The following is a 20,830-nucleotide window of genomic DNA, read 5'->3' as shown; positions in this document are numbered from 1 at the left end:
CGACTCGATCTGCCGCTGCTTCTGCTGCTGCAGGCTCGTGAGCGGGGGCAGYGGCGCGCCCGCCGCCGCGGAGCCGCTGCCCTTGGACAGCGGGAACAGCCAGTTCATCCTGACCGCTCCTGACCGGTCCCGGCCGGTCCGCTCCGGTCCGGTCCGCGCAGCCCCCTCTGCGCTGCGCGCCGGGCCGCGCCGCCGCGCTACGCCACCACGCTCTGACGTCACGCGCAGCGCGTGACGCGCCGCCTATGAGGGGCGCCGCGCGCGGGGGGGCGGGGCGCCGCGCCGTGAAGGCGGGTGGGGCGGCGCGTCGCGGGCCGCCATTGGCGGGCGGCGCGGTCAGAGGTGAGGGGGCCGCGGCGCGCGCTGATGACGTAATGGCTTTGTGCGGTGGGGGCGGCAGCCGCAGCGTCTCGCGCGCCCGCTCGCGGTGGCGACGTGGGGCCGCCGCCGCCGCGGGGCCTCCGCAACGCGGCCCGGCCCGCCCGGCACCGTGAGTGCGAGCGGCGCGGCGCGGCGGGCGGGCGGGGCCGCGGGCCCCGGGCCCCGGGGCAGCGCGGCTGGCGCAGGCGCCGCCGCCGCGCGGGGGGGGGGGGGGGGAGAGGGGCGGGAGAAGCTCCCGCGGTTCCCGCCTTCGCCGCGACCCGTAACGGTCGTAACGGCCGCGCGCGTGGCCTTCGCCCCTTTAGGGGCTTAAGGGTTTTTCCGCGCCTCGATGAAGGGGCGGGAAGTGACGGTTTTGCTCTCCGTGCCGCGCAGGTGAGGGCAGCTCGAGGCCGCTCTCCATGCAGGTGGCCGCCGGGGCAGTGTCGCTGTGGATGCCCGGCCCGTGACGCGCCCCACTATGCCCGCGGCCACCGTCGACCACAGCCAAAGAATCTGCGAGGTCTGGGCTTGCAACTTGGACGAGGAGATGAAGAAAATCCGCCAGGTTATACGCAAGTATAACTATGTGGCTATGGTAAGCAGCGGCTCAGCTTTGCCTGGCCTCTTACCCCCAAAGTGCACCAAACTTGTGCACTCTTCAGTGAATTTTCTCTCAAGTTTTATTGAAAAGTGAATTCACTTTTCAGTGAATTTTCTCTCAAGTTTTAACTTGAGAGAAACTCAAACTCTTTTTCTTGAAAGAGCAATGATATCTTAATATTGACTTACTGTACTAGTAAAACTTTATAATAAACATTAAAATCTGACTTACTGTAATAGTAAAGCTTTATAATAAACATTAAAATCCTTATTTGCTATTTTTATTATTTTAATTACACTCTATTCCTTAGTTATAAAGTCACTCCACGCTTGAAATAAAATTTAACATCAAAATCACTTTTTTTGAAGGGCTTTTGTTGAAGTTCTCACTCCGCTCTTACAGGACACAGAATTTCCAGGTGTAGTTGCAAGGCCCATTGGAGAATTCAGGAGCAATGCCGACTATCAGTACCAATTGTTACGCTGCAATGTAGACCTGCTAAAAATAATTCAGCTAGGACTGACGTTTATGAACGAGCAAGGAGAATACCCTCCAGGAACTTCAACTTGGCAATTCAATTTTAAATTTAATTTAACGTAAGTATCAAATTCTCTCAYAGTTGGATGCATGTTTCTGGTTTATTTATACAAAAATGTTATAAAAGTTTATGTTGTGGTTATGCACTGTTAGGAATGCTTTATATGAGAAAAAAAAAAAGGTTGATTGGGGAAATTCATGTTTTCTTTCATTTTTGTGTGAGCTCTTTAGTTTGTAGTTCAGAAGTGCAAACAATTACAACAACATTTTTAAAGCAATGCAAGAGTTGGCTCTGCATATACGTATTTTGAAGTATGGAGTTTAAACTATAAAGCACATAAACTTAGCTTAAATTGGTTGTTAAAGAGTKGTATGTTATTTCTCGTGTGTCTTAAAAGGGTAGCACAGATATTTGGATAAAATTATAACGCAGTTATCTCTCTAAAAGTTAAAGTGCTACAATAATCAACAAGTCTAAAGCATCTTCTTTAATGTTATTCTTCATGAAAGGCACACAAGAAGAGCCTAATAATGTAGGTAAAATGCTGTCAACTTTTTAATATGGTAGCTTTTTTTAATCTGTTTTCAAAGGAGACTGTTCTACTTCCTGTATTTATTTATTTTTTTTCTAATAGGCTAAAAGGTACTTGCTGTATTCTACAGTGTAACTATTATAGGCTGATTTTTTAAATTTTTTTTTCCTACAGCYGTTTTGGGTAACTTTTTTTTGTGTGTAGTACTTTTATAGTCAATGCATCTAAAACAAAAARAGCAAACTTTTTAATTGTTTGGCAGAATAGTATGATGACCTTTAGAACACAGCTTTATCGGTGATAAATCTTTAAGCAGGAATGTAACTTTCCCAGTGCGCATAGGCACTTGAGTGGTGTTATAGTTGTCTTTAACAACTATATAGCTGATAAGGTTGCTAAGGCAATATCTTTCTCCTATTTATTTACTTATTTATTTTCCTCCTCCAGAGTWGACATAATCAGTCTGACAGGTTCTTATATGGCTCAGTCTGAGTATCAGTGCAAACAKTTCTTAATTATGTGTCTTTTTTAATGAGCTGAACACTGGAAAAATTGATAGGCATAAATTATGTGTGTATCTTCCTATAAAGGAACCTTAGAGAATGAGCCCTTTTTTTTTTTTTTCTCCTGCAGATAAAAGCACATCTTTTCGAAATCAACAGGACTGTTACAATGAGGGGGGGGAAAAAAAAAGGTCCCTATCTCGTACTTTTTCAGTTCTTCTACACATGCAGTGCTGTGACTTGTCACARATCAGCTTGGCCTGAAGAGTGGCATGTTCTTTTTATTTGAAAGATCAGGAAAAAAAAGAGTGGGGGTTGCTTCTTTTGGTATCCTTGACCCTACTTTTTTTTTTTTTTTCAAATGGTAGCTAGAAATTATCTATTTCTTTAATAAATGAATAGACTAATCCTGCTAAGCATGGGAGAAAGAGGAGGAGGAGGAATGGATAGTTTCCAAGCTGTGAGCTGTGAAGAAGAGCCTGGGTTATGTTTTATTCATTTTCTGAGCTTCAAAGATCTATCTACTGTTAAGTAACTGAAAACAAAAGTAGTTTTCCACCTATTTGTGTCAGGTGCTTACATACCTAGGGAAGTTGAGTAAGGTAGGAACTAGCTATTTGCTGAGCTAACCTGTTGCTCRGTTGTTGGTAGAGATTTTATTCTAAGTCTAAGCTAGATGAATGCTGTTTACAGAAGGGTATTAATAGGAGGTTAATATCTTTAACAAGAATAGGGAAGTAACTATTGGGGGGGGAGAGAGAGAGAGAAAAAAAAAAAAAAAAAAAAAAAAAAAAAAAAAAGTTTTCATCTGTTTCTAAATTTCCTGTTGGGAAATGGCTCAGTGCCAAATGCTCTCCTGAAACAAAACAGCTGCTGACTCTCCTTAGAGGGTGCTTTTTATGTGAGTGTGCTGTTCTGGCCAGGTCTTGTCACAATGTATTTTAAAGAGCACAAATATTGCTCTGAACTAAATACCCACCTGATTATGGAGCAACAAACTAGGTTTGTGTGTGTGTGTGTGTGTAAGAGAAATAGGCATGTTTGTTTTGGCTGCGTTCTTTAATGTGTTATGGAAATGGACAGGTGTTGGGAAGCCTTAAAGCTGGAGACCTAATGAGCAGCTGTGTGGGAGGGAGGAAAAAAAGATGTAACACATCTTGAGAATGTATCTACATGTCGTGATGAATGATGACTTGTTATTAAGTGTAGGGAATATAAGTTGCCACTGAATGTAATTTTCAAGTTTGATATATTGGGACTGTCTTGTCTATTTTAATTTGAGGGGTGGGGTATTCCTTTACTAAAATCAAAATCTTCACAATGAAGAGCGTTTGTAGACCAGTATGTTGTGGTCACCAGTATGATTATTGTCTTCTAAATAAATCCACAGGTGCATTTACTTTTTGGTTAATCATTCTATCATTGTTTATCATGACAATACAAATTAAGTTTTATGATTGGAAAAAAAAACCCTATCTATTTAGTCACAACACTTCTAAGAATCCACAAAAATACTAGTCATGAAACTAATAACTATAGGGATATGAGGGATCAAACAATGCATAGAGGAACCTATTAAGCTGTAGGTCCATAATCTAGAAGTTGAATTTCTCCTTTAAGTTGATGGTTTAGATAGAAGTTTTGGAGTTAGCTGAATATTAAGAATCAACTAGATGGGACAAATACTCAATTTCCCATCCTAATGAGATGTAAATTTTGATTAGTGGTATGTATGTGTCTGTGTGTGTAAATGTTTCTGTGAGGCAAATTATAGAAAGACAGAAAATGGGCAGAAAATACTGTCTACAGTCCTGGGACCTAGTGGGCTATTCTTGATTCTAGACTGTAGCGGATTTCCTAAATGCCTCTCAAATGTAGTATATACTTTGTTGCAGTGTAAGTAATAGATCTGTTTTGGTTAAATGTTTGTGTTTGTACGTTTAATTTCCTCTGTTGATTTCACAGAAGGGAGCCCCACAAGGGCATAAAATGGGGAGCAGGGAGTAGGAATGGAGATACAGGGAACGATCAGAAGCTAATGAAGGTTAACAGGTAGTCTGAAAAGTGATTCTTTTTGTAATAAACAAGGGATGCAGTCAAGCTGTTGTTTCTCTATTGTAATAAAGCCTGTGGAGTGAGTAGGAAAAGAAAAAAAAAAAGTCTTGCCAGGTTTGTAATCACTAAGGTCTATAAATTTTAATTTTCTCTCTTTCAGAGAAGATATGTATGCCCAGGACTCAATTGAATTACTCACGACATCTGGCATCCAGTTTAAAAAGCATGAGGAAGAAGGAATTGAGACACAGTACTTTGCAGAACTGCTTATGACATCCGGAGTTGTACTGTGTGAAGGAGTCAAGTGGCTTTCATTTCATAGGTAATTTCTCTATGTTRAGTATTTGAATTGCTCGTTTTGACTCTCCTATAACTTGAATTTCACACCTCATGTTTTAATTGATATACACATCCATAATAGTCTATAACACTTACCTGATAAGCTTTAAAAAAGACATTTCTATTGTAATACTCTTCTGTATTAGAAGAATACAGTATGCAGAGTGGTACTAGTATTATATTTCAATAGCTGGTTTCACTGAAGAGGTCAACCAGAAAAACATGAAACTCCCAAGCCAGCAGGTGGCATAGCATCTTTCCATACCACACGTGCAAGTAATAATAGAAAGACCAGTAAAAGAAAACTATTTGTTAATATTTCTTGAGCAAATACTGGTTGGCTCTGGGAGAGTCTGCAGACTTAACAGTGAATTGTTTTATAAAACTTCACATTTTGTTTTAAACTGTATGGTAATCTGCAGAGCTGCAAATTGCTCATCTTAAAAGGGGAGCCGTGGTGAAAGTATTAATTGCAGCAGTGAATACATTTTACAATTCATTCCTTCATAGGAACTAATTTTCCAAATAAAAGGAGTAGAAATGAGAAGGTTGAATCTCTGTGAAACTGTCAAGACACAAAATATCTTCCAGGGTTAAGTGTACTGATTAAAATCTTATTATATGGCAGTTGTTGTATAGTCAACTAGATGCCAGAGATAATTTGCACTTTTTGCAAGCAGCAGTGGCTTTAAAGGCTTTTTGCTATGCCATGCCCTTATGTTGACATTCTAAATGCTGGCTGCTAAGCAAGTCAACAAAGTTGAAACAAATGCCTCAGCTGAGACCAGGGGTTTCATTACAGTTTTATTCTTGTTTATCCCACTGGCTGCATTTAGTAGTGGTAATTTGAGCTTACTAAGTTAGAAGAGAGAAATTAAAAAACAAAACCAAAGACAAACAAAAAAAATCACACACAAAACAAAAAAAGCACAGCCCTTGTCTGTCCTTAAGTAGTAAATCTTGGAGGAGAGGAATTGGGTGAGTATTGGGAAGTTCGTTGACCCAGTCTCTGAAAGAATTCATCTCTGACTTATTAGAAATATTTTCCAGTTATAAACTGTCTTTCAAATAAATAAAAACATAAAAGAGGAGGATTTACTTGGATTGCAATTGTGACTTCACCTGCATGCAACATATTCTACTCATTGCAGTTGCAACTCACAATATGACTTCAGAATAACCTTATTCTGGTTATCTTGCTGCCAGGGTAGAACCTTAGAAAAAGACAGAACAGTTTTGATTTACAATTAAATGTAGTAAAAATAACTTATGTGGATTAGGAGGATGGTGGGTGGATGTTACTTAGTAATTGATACATCRGCCAAAGCCATCGTGTTTTTATAGCATGTACCAAACATGCTGTTCTACAGATATATGCAAACATGTATTTCTTCAGATATATTTTAATAACTGTAGGGCTCTAGTGTAAGTTACACTAGCAGAAGAAGACATAAGCCATTTCTGCACTAGGGACTCTGTTTAAAACATAGGTTTATTGGCTGGGTGTGGTTCCTGACTGACATCATGCTTATAGAAATACAGTGTAACCTATGTGCCCAATGCCATCTTTATTCGTGCAGCTTGCATTAGGCTTTTGGAATAGCTTTATTAAAGTTTGGTTGCCTCTGTGTTAGGGTGGATTTCAGTTGCAAATGAGTTTCTAAAAATGTTTTCAGGAATCCTGTTAAGATAACTATTCCAGGAAATACTTAGTGAATGCTGACTGTCTGCAGGACTTTGACTACTGCTTGAATTCAGAGGCTGGATAAGTGACTAGGGCTTGACAAAGCAAGTTGATCTTGAGCACAGAAGGTGGAGTTTAACAGACTAGAGAAAGCTAACACTGAATGGAGAGAGCTTATGTAATGAGCATGTATCACAGAAGGTGCGTAGCAAAGATCAGTAAACAGTTATTTTTAAGCAAATCATAGGCTTGTTGTGGTCGTATTCTGTCAGCAGACACTAGATTGATGTGACACTCGATTGAAAAGTTATATTTCATGTACAGTGTCCCTGTAATAATTCTTTGAATTCTGAAAAGGCTGTGCTGGAGAGTTGCAGTGGCCATAGTGGGATCTGAACTTATGGTTCCAGTTTGGAAAAATATATGGTGAGCTTTACATGCCCTAAGGCCATRGAAATACATGGAAAAATGTGTTCATAGATGACTAACTTTCAAAGAAATAATTGTGTTAGTATTTTCTTTCCAAACACAGTTTTACAAAACTTGCTCATCTATTTTTAGTTTAGATCATATACTCTTGTAGTTCTCAGCAGTATTGGAACTTTTCACTTTCCACTTCAGGATTTCCTTTTAGAGGATAGTATCTTAATTGTGGCTTTAAATTCTTGATGCTTTTCATTACTTATAAACTGGATTTTGAAAGATTATTCTAACAGGTTAGTGATATACTGCTTCTAACCGTAGCTGGTCTGTGGAAGGTTTTTGTTAATCCCCCCTCTCCCTATATTGTTCAGTTGTTTCTGGTTTCTCAAAAATGTCTCGGGTACTACTGACCTCAAAAATTTGTGGATCTCTTAATAATATAAGACAAGAATGCTTTTTTGTTCAGGAGTGAGGCTTTTGTTCTGTTCTTCACTTTTCTGGAACTCTAGTGCGATTTATTTTCTAAGCTGTTAACTTCTCAGATTGTCCATAAGYTCTTTTCTGTTTGATGTAGCCACATTGGCATCCTGACCTACTGGAGAATATCTGTGGGCCAGCATATCTGCCAGCCACAAGTGAAGGGTCTTTTGCATCCTCACCAATTCTTATATTTACTAACATGTCATGAAAGAGGCTGTTAAATCATTTGTCAGTACTAGAATGTATTTGAGTTGATAAGGGAGCAACCCAAATGAGAGGAGGAGGATGCTCCAGGTTGCTAATTCTTGCTGCAGTTAAGAAACTGCAGTCTAAATGGTCAGAAAGCAGAAGAGCTCGGATGCTGGTGGAGGTTCAGCTGACTGGTCTGCTTCTTGCTTTGCCTTGAAAGGTAGGTTGTGCAGACATGCCTCTTACCTTCAACATTTTTGGGAAGTTGCAAATTTCCAAGTTGCAAATTTCCATTTTAATGATAACTTGTGTCTAGTTTTTGTAAAAGTTAATCTCTTGGCCCACTTCTATCTGAGTACAGAACTGGTTATAAAATGGAGTAAGTTGAGCCTTTTCAGCACGCCAGGTTTTATTTCAGAGACAGCTTGTACTTGAGTATCAAATTTGTAGTTAATTAGCTATCTGAATTCTTCCTGGATTATAAGGGAAAGAAATACGGACTCTTTTGATCTTTTCCATGGACCTGTTGCYTCCAGCTGTCCAAGTTCATTGAAAAAACCCTGGCTTGTAAGTGTGCTGTGTAGCTCCAGGGATTGTGGCTAGCTGCACTTGGTAGCTTTAAGTGATTCTATTAGAAGAGTGAAAGCCTTTAAGGGAAAGGAAGCCTGTGTGCTGTGGAGTATAAACCAACCACTAATTGCCTGTTAGAGGATTAGAGGAAAACTCTTGTAATGAGTTGGTTAATTACATAGTTGCTTGCTGTGGACTTTCTTACCCCTCTGCTAGTGTCAGCAGTGGCCAATCAAAAAATTTGTGAACTAGAGCTACTTTGAATTTAGTCTTGAGTTAGACAGTTAGGCAGTCTTGAGTTAGGCAGTTGTTATGTTTCTGTAAGCTTAGATGACTGGCATGTGTTAACCATAGTAAAAAGATGATACCACCATAACCATAGTAAAAAGATGATACAAATGTCTTGATAGTGTACTGGGATTAATAAAGTCTGGTATGCGAACAATGGGACTAAGTGCAAACAGCTGGAATTTAAGGAATGCAAGGGATCTCTTTGAGCTGACTAACACTAACTCATGATCAAGATCCAGGAATCCAGTTATCCGAGTGGATGCTGTTATCCAGTGGAGGGGTAGTTCTGTCTGCTGAAGAATCCCCTTCTTCAAAGAACTGCTTCCCTTTTTTTTCTTCATCACATTTGCAAATTAAYGATAACCTGCTGCCCCTTAGTGCAAAGAATAAATGAATCTTTTGAATTTTGTGTTCTCACAGTATTTCCTTCTAGAAATTGGAAGTGATACGGCTTTTATGTATGAGCCCTGAGGATGACAAGTGTTACACATTCAGTGAACTCGAGCATTGTGTCTAATCTCTAGATTAATCCTTAATCTTGAGCATTTTTTTTTGACTGTGTCTTTCTGAGCAAGTTGGTATGGTAAAGATAGGAGAGGGACATTAGTGTGTGTGGGTTTTTTGTGTGTTTCTTTGTTTTGGTTTTGTTTTTGGTGATGGGGTTTGATTGGTTTGTTTTGATATTTCTGCCTAAGAAGGCTTTATGCTCATAGAGTCTTTTTTCTTAGGTTCTCTGTTAAAGTTAACCTCTCAAGCTCTTGTTTTGCCAAGCATGCTACAAGTTTTTACACTGTAAATCTCRGCAGAAATCTCTAACTTTTGACTCCTCTGCTTCCTGGCCAGTGGCTGCTGCTGTGGAGCTTGGAGTGCTGCAAGAACAGCTTCAAAGCAGCAAGTGCATTGCTGGCTCTACTCRACTTGATGTCCCCATCAGAGTACCCCTTAGGAAGCCCCTGAGAGCTCTAGCAATTTCTGCCTTTCCTGTGTCTTGTGTTAATGGACTTTTTGGGAAACAATCCATTCACTCTTGCCACGTTGAAGACTTTCTAGCATMTATGTAGAAATTCATAAGACTAAGGCGGTGCCAAGAATGTCATATACAARACATGTAAAACTCATGTTCTTGTGTGTAGTGAGCAAGCTAAAGCCTTGGCCCTGCATGGAAAGTCAGCAGGTGCTGAGTGTCTGCAGGATCAGTGGTGCTGTAGTACTCACTGTATGGTTAGAGCTCCAAGGCCCTGGGCAAGATTTGGACCAYGTTGCAAAATTTTCATTTTTAGGATATAATCCTCATGCTACCAGGCTCAAACATGAAGTTTTAAGCTGTGAATTAGGARTGTGTAGTGGCCGCCTGTTCATTTGCATTGTGCTGTGGCTGCATGCTAAGAAGGCCACATAAGCCGATGTGGCCTTCAAAAGACAGCCCTGTGTTTTGTTTTATCCCCCTGCTGGTACAGGCTTTTCTGAAAATAATACAAATAAACCAAATCTAGGAAGCAATTTAATTCAATGCTGACTGAATAATGCAGATCAGGGCTGGTCCCCTGATCCTGTTCAACACGTGTGTGCACGACTGACCCTTCAAGCACAGGGCGAGTGTCCTCCTCCTGTGCCAGCTGCCTCTCCAGTGTCCTGCAAGTGCCCGTGCAGTTGCAGCGCKCACACGTGCTGTGCTCTGGTTCTGTGCCTGCTCAGCGGTGCCTGCTCATGGTCAGAGGCTGAGCAGCCCGGCACTGGCTGAGCAGCTGTGCCTGGGGACTGGCAGTCCTTGCAGCCAGCAGCTACTGTGCAGCACTGACCTTTAGGCTCTGCCTTCCTAGGAAAGGGGTAGTCATCACTAGAAAATAAGCCTTTATTGGCATAAAGTCTGCAGTAGGTGAAWCCCCAGCAGTACTTCTATCTTGTTTCAGGGTTTGGAGAACTCCTCTAGGCAGCCCTGAGTTTTCCATATTTTCTGTAGAAGCTGCAGTAGGATCATTTGAGTTCAGATACTTGATTTTGTATAAGAGTCAATCAGAGTTGTGTGAAATGAAGCAAAGTGTCTTCCTGTTGTGTACATAAAGAAAGTCTTGATGTTGGAAGTGAGAAGAATGTTTCTAAATTATTTGCCTATGTTGTTTTTGTTATTAATTTGCAGTGGATATGACTTTGGCTATCTAATCAAAATCCTGACAAATTCTAATTTACCTGAAGAAGAGCTGGACTTCTTTGAGATATTGAGATTGTTTTTCCCTGTCATCTACGATGTAAAATATCTCATGAAGAGTTGCAAAAATCTAAAGGTAAGTAGCCTGTTACATGCCTCGGAGCAGGCTCTATTTCTGAAGAGAGAATTTTCTTCCAAGTGATTTTCTTGGTTTCTGTCCTGTTTTGCCTTGTTATTATCCATTAATCAGCACTTTTTATCCAAACTTTATATATTTAATATTAAAGGCTACTGATAGAGGAGGGCAGGAGCRCACATCAACTTTTACAACCGCTTACCAGTTAAAGAGGAAGCTGATATTGTATCAGTAGCTGCGTGTAGTCTGTGCTGCCAGATAAGCCCACGTTTGGAAGTGCTCCTTCTCTCGAGCCATAAGAATTGATGGGTTTCCTATACTCTTATTTTCTTATTGTGCAGTCCACTAAAGGACTGCAGTCGTCTTGGCAAAGGTAATGACAACAAGTAATGCTGTGGAAGCCTCGGGAAGAGGAATGGAGCAAGGAGAGCTTCACGTGGCCCCATAAGGAAAGACAAAAAGCAGCGTATGCTCAGGGACAACATGCAACTTCTAGGAGAAAAATGCAGTGCTAGAAACTAATCTCATGTGTCAGGCCAGTGGGGCTACTAATTGACTTATTCTGTTGGGCTTAAAATTTGGAGAAGACTCCTTTGGACTGGAGAATGAATGCAAACTGGAGCTAAGTGTGTGAAGGGGAAGACAGCAAAGTGACAGATGGGACCCCAGAGCTGCGGGGACTGTTACAGCTTTGCTTGCCAAAGAACTGGGAATCTGGACTGCTGCTGGAATGAGGTTCATCTGAGGCAGTGAAGGACTCGCTACTTTCGTGGCAAGTAACCCAGTTCTCTCGACTTTCTTAATGGGAACATAAAGGAAAAAGAAGAACCCTGCCTTAGTACCATGCAGTCTTGACTAAGGAATRGCTGCCACGTCAGCATGCTGAACTAGTGATCTGCGTGGGCTTGGCAGTCCTGCTCCTTTCTGAGGTTAACCCAGCAGAATGTGTCACTTCTAAGGAGCAGCCCACTTGTGTGGGTAGTAAGGTTGTAATGCCTCTTGTTAACCAAGGTGACATAGAAAATGCAGATCTCTGTTCCCAGTGAGCAAGGAAGTATTCCTACCTGTGCTCATCCAGAGTTGCTGTTGGGATGATCAGCCTGGCAAAAGACTAGGTGCTAAAGAATGTTTCAGAAACTGCTTTTTTGCAAGTGAGACCAGGAGGAAAAATGGACTTCCTGGTGAAGGAAAAAAAAAAGTCCCGGTGTCCTACTGGTGGCAGTTTACACTAAGAACAAAGTGTATAATCCAACCTCAGTATGTTGGGAAAGGTGACAKATTTAATAAGCTCCTAGTGACAGTGCCCATTTGGAATGGGGGCAGGAAGGGRGGGATTCTATTTCCTATCATTTCACTAAGTAGTAGTTTTATGTAATCTGACTTGTTTAGAGATTCCAGTGTATTTTAAAAGATGAGAAAAACCCTTGCAGATCTTACTTCAGCAAAAGTCAAGAACAAGGAGGATGTTTCAGTTTGATACTCAGGTCAGCTTTCCTGGGATAAATCTCGATCCTGTCATCCAACCTGCAGCCTGGTGGTGACAGAAGGGGAAGGGATGTGGTCTGCCCAGCCCCTGCAAACACCAAATACCAAATGATGGTGGAACTGCTCTGTGCCCAGAGCAGCTCTGTAGCGAGCACTGCACTCCTGTGACTCTCCAGATGCATGCGCTGTCTCCTAACATATGTCACTTTAAATCTCCTATTAAATTGCAGTGAACTGAACTGCTGTGCACTTGTCCTTTATTGACTTGTGTAAGTTATTTTTCCATGTGTGAAATGCACTCATTTGCTATAGTTTCCTCTACGCAATACACTCATTTGCTGTAGCTTCCCTGCACCCATCAAAAAATGCATTTTGGCATTGAGAAGAGAGCATCCCTTAGGACTCGGAAGCCATTTGTTGCTCTCTTATGGAATTAAAGTAGTCTCTGAATTTACAGTATGCTACTCTGCTCTAACTCAAATGGGCCTGTGTGCACCTTAGGGGTATACAGTTTGAGAGTTAATTTGAAATACCAAAATGCAGTATAGACTTATATTTTTGGTTTACTCTCTACAAACCTTTCTATGTTGACCATTCCATACTTTCCGGAGTAATGATAAATAAAAGTGTTTGTACAGAACAATGAACTCTTCAGTGCAATGGAAGTTGAGAAGCTGGCCTGGATTTGCTGTTGATTTTGGTAACGTGATTGCATGGATCATTCTGTTGACCCTCTCCTCTGAAAATCTGGTTGTTCTAGAAAGATCTCTAYAGAAAAGGAAAGTTGTATCTCAGCAGGCAGAAGATGTGATATAATCCATAGTTTGTGACTAATTCCATTTTTGTTTTCCTTTGGTTTCTGTTCTTCTGTCTTCCCATCTTCTTTTCCCAAGAGAAAAGCRATCTTACCTAAAATGCCAAAGTCTTGTCTGAAAGTGAATCTCAATAGCACTTCCATCTSGAGCTGAGACTTACTCTATAATTCTAGCAGTTACAGTCCAAAATGTTTCTCACAGTAGTAGTGTTTGATGAATTTAAAAATAAATATAACTTTGAAAGCACTGTTTTCAAAACATTCCTCTATAGGTGTCTGTCACTGTAAACATTTAGTTGTTACATCTACGTTCCAGAACTTGTAGCCAGCGTAAACATCAGTGARGGAAAAAAACCCTTGTGTAATAAAAACCAGAGCTAGGGGAAGCGGGTGTAAATAGTCTCATATAGAAGAGCCTGATGCCAAAGTGCAGCTTGGTCCCTGCTTGAAGGGGTTGAGAAGCAGCACGGGGTRCCTCAGCAGGGTTCACAGCAGTGCCCAGCTCCAGGGGTAAGCGGGAGAGCAGGGAAGAGCCTGGCAGCCGGATGCTCCTCCTTTCCACATGCCAGCCCCTTCTCCAAGGGCCTGTTCCCAGCCCAGGGAGCCTGAGGCTGCAGCGTTTGGGTGCAAGGAGACAGCAAGGAGCACTGAGCTGCCTGGGCCCTGGGCTTCTCCTCCTCTTAAACAGCCCTGGGCTCGTGCTGCTCAAGCTAGAATGAAATGCCTGATTTCCATGTTGCTTGTAGGGTTTACTTGGGACTATTATGACTTCTTTAACAAAACCCCAGGCCCAAACCTGTAGCTGTAAGGATCATAGACATTTTCAAAACATTTCTGCAAACAATCTTTTTTTCCATTGCTCTTTGAACTTCAGCTTGCACTATTACCCTTTTGTTTCCCTGCTTCCCTTCCTGTCCTCAAAAGAGGTTAAGGATGTGAGAGCAGGTGAATTCACACTAGGGAATCTTTTGCAAAGCCACGGCCCCTGTGCTGTGTTTTGTTGTGCAGGTTTTGCAGGTGCACGAAGGGCTTCTCTTTCTCCTTTGCACACTGTAATGCACCAACGTGCTTTCTTAATGATACAGGAGAGCTTTTGCAAAATGATGTCCCCGGTGTTCCTGCTGTGTAATTTATTGTATTAGAAAACAAATAGAAGTAACACAGATCAGTTTAAGGACATGTATGCTATCTATGTTAAAAAAAAAAAACACAAAAAAAACCCTGTCTTTTGAGAGGTTTGCTTCTGCAAGCGATGGTGGTTCATATTTTCTGGCACTAAATTGAAGGGTTAATTTAGCCACTGCAGTCTAGGGAATAGTCTGAGTTGCCAGGGCTTTCACATACATTAAAGTTAAARGGGAGAAAAATTGCTTTAAAACCGCAGAGGCTTTAGCTCTGAGAGCAACTCGCTGTGCGGTGGTGTCTGCACCTTCAGTCTTTGGAGCTGTCATTTTAAATCCTGTACCAGGGATCCGAGAGGAACTGCTTTAAATGTGAGCTGCTCTCTGTGTGGGAGCTGCTCATACCCTTCCTGCAAGAAATAGCTCCCCTTACAAATGTAGTGGGGCTGTTTTAAAGGCTGCTAAGTATATATATGAGAGAAAAGCTGACCTTTGCTTTGGCTCTTAGTACCTTAAAGCTAGTTACAAGGCACTGTTTTCTTGTGTGTGTAAGCATGTGTTTTTTCCTGCAATCTTATTGTAGTTAACAAAACAAGCTTTAAATATAAAGAGGATAAAAATGTCCTGGAGAGAGGGACAGGCCTTGTTTTGACCTTAGCACCTGGTGTTTAAAAGTGTCACAATTTCCCAAACTCCATCCAGTGTTCTGGATAGTAAAGTTTTTGTGAGGGGAAGTGAAAAAAACGCTAGCTTAGCTGTTGAAAGGTAAGTGGAAAGAAAAATGTATTTCAGAGGAAACCTAGGTGCTCTAACATACGGAGGCATCTGCTGTGCATCCCACTCATAAGTGCTTGAATTCCTGTGTTTGTAGAGCAGCATTTTCACCTTTTAAATTTTCCCTGAAACAGGAGCACCTTGTTCTGTTCATCTTGTGTGCCAGACTTTTCAAACATGTAAAGGAATTAAATTTACCTCTGTTTCCTGGAGAATCAAACCTGGAGGAGTAGAAGCTTGGTTGGTCACAGCTAATACTGTGTTTAGGACTGGCACAGGATTGATTCTCCAGGCTTGCGCTTGTCAGGCGTGGTGACTCTTTCAGCTACTCTGCCAAACTTCAAAATACACCCGAGGTTGTAGGTCCAGGGAACATTTTTTTCCTAAACATTGCAGTTCAGATTTTTATTTTGTGTTTTCTTCTGCAGTTAACAGTACTGTTTTCTTTTTCAGGGTGGATTGCAAGAAGTGGCTGAGCAGTTAGAGCTGGAAAGGATAGGACCACAGCATCAGGCAGGATCTGATTCTTTACTCACAGGAATGGCCTTTTTCAAAATGAGAGAAGTAGGTGCACATATTGGTTTGTCTTCATGGTAGTAAGGTGCTGCAATAGTCAGGTGGGATTGCTGCTTTTCATAAACTTGCTGGACTGGACACCAGGCAGTTAACTGGAAGCTCAGGGCAAGGGAAGCCAGGTCTTGCAGATTTAGCCTATCCCAGCYGCCCATCTGTGTACAACATGGGGCTATTGGGATGTTTTACATGAATAGAAGGTAAAATGCCCTGGCACTGGGGTTGTGTTTCTGGTGTAAGCTTCACAGGGCTCCCTGCAGTCTGCCCAGGACTGCTCACCCTTCCCTCTTGAGTTTGGAACAAAATCCAAAGCAGCTAAAGAAAATAATAATAATAACAAATTATAATGAAGCCAACAAATATGGTTTGATGATGATGATATTTCAGAGATGCATTAAACAGTGGCGTTTCTAAATAACAGAGCAATAATCAGCAAAGGTTAGGATGCTTTTTAAAGCCTTTCCAGTAGAGCTGAGTGTTTAATGCTATGTGGCCTAGTGAAAAACAGTGTGTTACAATGGTTTTGAAGGGACAAAACATACTATGTTGCCGATTGCTCCTCAGGGGAGGCAGCGTGCTGGCTGGGACTTTGCTTCCCCGCCCAAAGCTTATATTATTATATTTCCTTCTCATCAGAGTTAAATGCTGATGCCACAACTGTAGGCCTGTGGGTTTGCCACTTTCCCCTTTGCTTCTTTAGGAGCAACTGCACAGCTTCAAAACTCTTTAAGCTGAGGGTTCCTAATTTTTTCCATTTTTRGACAGTTCTGCAAAGAGCAAAACTCTCAGCACAGTCAGTCTTTCGGCACAGCAGCCGCATGCGTGTAACCCTCGGGTGCTGCTTGGTTCCCRCAGGCCTCCGGCTGCCCGAGGCTTCTGCCGCTCATGGTCTCACCCTGGGATCACCCCTGGGATGGCCACCAGGAAGCTTTTTTTAGAGTGGAGATTTTGTGTGTGTGGAGGGAGGGATGGGTTGTCCTGTTTATTTCTGTGGGGAGAGATTGTCTCCTTCCTTGAAAACCTAGGCCTGAGAGCCAGAATATCTTAGAGTTTCATAGGGCTTCTCAGGAAGGATTCTCTTGGTAATTAAGACTTGAGAAGTCCAGGGTAAGCACARTTTTACTGCAAAATTTGCTTTCGTTTGCTGTTCCCTTTTAAACCAAGTGCCCCTCTGCGATGAGAAGGTAGCCAGAGAAGCAGCAAACTGTTTTCCCCCAAAATCAGTAAYGGGTTTTGTGCTCAGCACCCCCTTGCTCTGCATTGCCCCCCCAGACAGACAGCCGTGTCTCATGAAGCAGGAGCTATCTCCATTTCGAGGCAGACTCGTGTGAGAGCCTCACGTGCAGGAGCAGGTAGAGCACAGACGCCTATGGGGAGAAGCAGGCAGCTGGGAGGGCAGCAGGGAGCCCCACAGAAATCAGCTGGAGAAATGCGTTTGCACTTGCAGAAAAGGGGGTGACGACTGATGGCGCAGCATCAACCACCCTTGGTATTTGGCTGTTTCACCAGGGCAGATATSTGGGAAGATGGATTGGATTCCTTGCTTTGATGTATATCACGTTTTCACTCGAAGAGATTGTGTGTGTTGTTGTGATATCGTGTCATCCATTGCACCTTGGGACTTCATGTGTGAGGCTAAAACCCAAGCAACTTTTTTTAAGCCTTTGTGCAGGTTTCTTCTAGGCTGAACAACTTCTTTGGCAATAATTTGTGTTATTTCCTTTAACTCCTTAGATGTTCTTTGAAGATCACATTGACGATGCCAAATATTGTGGCCACTTATACGGCCTTGGTTCGGGGTCATCGTATGTGCAAAATGGCACAGGAAACGCCTATGAAGAAGAAGCCAACAAGCAGTCATGACATGAAATGAAAGGCCGTCTTTTTGGAGCTCCACGTGCTTGTATATAGGTTTTATCTCTGGTTGAACCCCTTGGACAATAAGGCTTTTTTTCCCCCTTTCTCAGCACACGTTCTTTTCTGCCTTTCTATGTACTAAACCTGACTGTTCCTATCACAGATTTTGATCTTAATATGTAGAATTTTCTGGGTTACTTCTGCTATCATAGCTAGCCCATTTGTAAAGAAGTATGTACAGGATCAGTGTGGCAGAGAGGAGGGGAAAACTAAATCATAATGAATAGTCTTGTAAACTTACCTAGTTGGTCTTAGTTTTTTTTTTGTCTCTCCCTCTCCCCACCCCCCTTTTCCTCCTACAAATTAACTAGCACTGATTATAACCAGCTTCCCCCTTCTTGTCTGTCCCTTCCAGTCTGCAGGCGTTTTAGCTATTCAAGATTGTGGACCATCAAATTTGCACTTTAGAGGGTGACTCTGACTCAGATCCTCTGTTTTATTTGAAGCTATTTTTCCTTTTGCCCTTAGCTAGAAAACAATCAGTCGCCAAGTCCAGCAGCTTCACTCTGAATTCCCTCGGCATCAGCCCGTAGCCCATGGCTCATTCGCTGCGTAACCTCCATTGGTTCGAGCMAAACCAAACTACTGAAATTGGAATAACTGCTGCTGTTTCACTCGTGTCCAGTCCTGGCCAAACACATCCTGCACGTGCCAGCCTGTGGCTGGCCTGCTGCTGCTTCCAAACCGCTCGCTCCTTGCTGGGGGAAGGACGTTTGGGAAACCGGCCTTACACCCTTCAGGAACAGAACAGCTCTCACGGTAGCGTCGCTGCCACTAAGCCGGGAGTGGAAGGATTTGGGAGCTGCATATGGGAATGCTGCAAGGGCCCGCGGCCCTCCGTTAGCTTCCGAGCTTTTAGTCTCCTAATGTATAGCCCACGTGTTTTTTATGAGGTCATATTTATTATGTACTTGATTTGAGGATTTTTGAAAGGCAGTTTAGTTAAAGAGAAAAACCCAAAGACCGGAAAAATGCTATTTAATTGAATTATTAAATCAGAAGAACAATTAAATCGTGCTTTTTTGTAGTTGCTACAAAGAGAGATGTTACAGAGATTTGTTGTAAAACAACAAAATATAAATAACTTATAGCTAATAAAGTTACCTGAGGAGTGTAATGCTAGTTTATTTTTGAGTATATCTTAGCAATATATTTTAGATATATTGTTTTAAAGGACCCTACAGCAAGTTCTTCGCCCTGCGTGGCCTGYGTGCAGAGCAGTGGTGCAGGCAGGAGTGTTGGTGTTGAATAGCTAAAGAGTAGCCTGGAATGATGGAGCGTGCGGCCCCGGGTGCCCGCGCGCGGGAGCCGGTGCCYGTCCCCCCCAGTCGGTAGCGGGAGAGCTCCACTGTTCGCCAAATGACCCTGTTTTACCTTGTACTTCAAAAACTTCTTCTCCTTTTTTTTTTTTTTTTTCCATGGAGTTACGATGATGTAACTGGGTGGTCCTTTTTAAAACAACGAATTATTTGCATAACAGAGGGTATTTGTTTTTAAAGCTTTTGTAAATAAAGGCTTCAGAAATGTTTTCTTACATAACTACAGACTGGTGCTTTTGTTGCAAAACTTCTCCTGGGGTGTTTATTATATTCAGTTGAGCTTTGTATGCTGTTATATCTAAGCATGATAGCTCTCTTTCCTGTGCTTATAAAATGATCCGATTCCCTGCTCCCTGGCTGATTCTACCTCCAGTTCCCGGAGTTAAGGGAGAGCAGCAGAGCGGAGCTCAGCTCTTCTCACAGGCTTCCAGTGACTTTGTTCCGAGGACCTGGGTTGCTGGAGAGATGCAGSTACAACTTAGTCCTGAGGCGTCCAAAGCCCACCAGCGATTTCTTTGACATCTTTATGTATACAAGGTAATGTGATATATTTTATTTCTTACTTCTGTCTTTGGCTTGCATGGGAAAATACCTGGGAGAAAAAGGGTTATGCATTTTTATCGTGACATCAGCCGAGCTTGCAAAAGCCTGGCTCAAAGTGCTTGTGGGATGTCTGCCCTTAAGCAGTTCTGTTCGCTTGTCTCCTTGCTGTAAGGAAAGGTCTCCTCAGAAGTCCCCAGCGTGACGCTAAGATCGTGTTTTATTCCATGGGCAAAGTCCTGCTGTGCTCCGATGTGCCCTGTGTGAGCAGGAGAGCGGATCGCGGCTGGGCTGGGCTGTGCAGCGCTCACCTTCCGTGGCCGAATTAGATTTAGTCTCCATTAAGGAGTGATTCAAATGGGGAGCTGTAGAGATTGTGAAAAAAGCTTGCCTTTGTATTTTTATTGCCCTAMTGTATAAGACTGTCACTTCCAAGCTGCAGAATTTCTACAATGTAAATGTTTCCAAAGCAGAYGGGATTAATTGCTTTTGTGAAAACAAATGCACGGGCACGTGTCCAGCTGTCTAGACATGCACCGTTTCTGTTCAGAGACAAGAATCCTCTTTCCTGGCCTGGGTTCTTGCCAGTCCATTTAAAAGCTATTTTTGATTAGGTTTGTTGGAAGAAATATAATATAAAAACCTGATATGTAGGGATTATTTTGCCTTTTTTTCCCCCCTACTTGCAGTGGCTTTGGAAGTCAAATGTTTGTGTCTGTTCCAGGAACAGATTCACAGATTCACAGAATATTCAAGGTTGGAAGGGACCTCTACAGATCATCTAGTCCAACCTTCCTGCTCGAGCAGGCACACCTACAGCATGTGGCACAGGGCGGCATCCAGGCGGGTTTTGAAGACCTCCAGAGTAGGAGACTCCACAGCCTCCCTGGGCAGCCTGTTCCAGGGCTCTGTCACCCTAACAGTAAAGAAGTTGCTCCTCACCTGGAGACAGAACTTCTTGTGTTTCAGCTTGTGGCCATTACCCCTCGTCCTGTCTCTGGCCACCAGTGAGAACAGCCTGTCCCCTTCCTCCCTGCATTCTCCCTTCCTGAACTTATACATATTAATCATATCCCCTCTGAGTCGTCTCTTCTCCAGAGAAAARAGGCCCAGCTCACTCAGCCTCTCTTCATACGAGAGATGTTCCATTCCCTTAATCATCCTGGTTGCCCTTCTCTGGACCCTCTCCAGAAGCTCCACGTCCCTCCTATACTGGGGTGCCCAGAACTGAACACAGTACTCCAGGTGCGGCCTCACCAGAGCTGAGTAGAGGGGCAGAATCACCTCCCTCGACCTGCTGGMAACACTCCTCCTGATGCAGGCCAGGATCCCATTGGCCTTCTTGGCCACGAGGGCACACTGCTCACTCATGGTTAACTTTTAGTGTCAACCAGGACTCCCAGGTCCCTCTCCGTGGAGGTGCTTTCCAGCAGGTCG

General features: G+C 42.8%; 2 protein-coding genes across 2 annotated transcripts in view; one reads left to right on the top strand and one right to left on the bottom strand.

Annotated features, from left to right (window-relative positions):
• Positions 1-138, bottom strand: part of VPS37A (VPS37A, ESCRT-I subunit) — a 13,085-nt gene extending 12,947 nt beyond the window's left edge. Inside the window, exon 1 of the mRNA XM_026033533.1 lies at positions 5-138. Coding sequence (XP_025889318.1) covers positions 5-108 — 104 coding nt within the window. The 5' untranslated portion in view covers positions 109-138. The remainder of the gene's footprint in view (positions 1-4) is intronic.
• Positions 139-756: 618 nt separating this feature from the next.
• On the top strand, positions 757-18,585 carry CNOT7 (CCR4-NOT transcription complex subunit 7). The gene is made up of 6 exons (XM_026033554.1): positions 757-958; positions 1,367-1,560; positions 4,753-4,914; positions 10,706-10,850; positions 15,498-15,608; positions 17,352-18,585. The coding sequence occupies exons 1-6, from the start codon at positions 842-844 to the stop codon at positions 17,478-17,480; spliced, it is 858 nt and encodes a 285-aa protein (XP_025889339.1). The 5' UTR covers positions 757-841; the 3' UTR covers positions 17,481-18,585.
• The last annotated feature ends 2,245 nt before the right edge of the window (positions 18,586-20,830 follow it).

This window comes from Nothoprocta perdicaria, unplaced genomic scaffold (genome assembly GCF_003342845.1).
Source record: "Nothoprocta perdicaria isolate Ctin4 unplaced genomic scaffold, notPer1 scaffold_13, whole genome shotgun sequence".
NCBI lineage: Eukaryota > Metazoa > Chordata > Aves > Tinamiformes > Tinamidae > Nothoprocta > Nothoprocta perdicaria.
Note: the sequence above shows the minus strand (reverse complement) of the source record. Positions and strands in the feature narration are given on the sequence as shown.

Bases quoted from the DNA above. Each gene is read 5' to 3' on its own strand.
- CNOT7 (XM_026033554.1), top strand. From the start codon at position 842: ATGCCCGCGGCCACCGTCGACCACAGCCAAAGAATCTGCGAGGTCTGG. The intron at 1,561-4,752 runs GTAAGTATCAAA...TCTCTCTTTCAG, and splicing joins AATTTTAAATTTAATTTAAC to AGAAGATATGTATGCCCAGG. The intron at 10,851-15,497 runs GTAAGTAGCCTG...TTTCTTTTTCAG, and splicing joins AGAGTTGCAAAAATCTAAAG to GGTGGATTGCAAGAAGTGGC.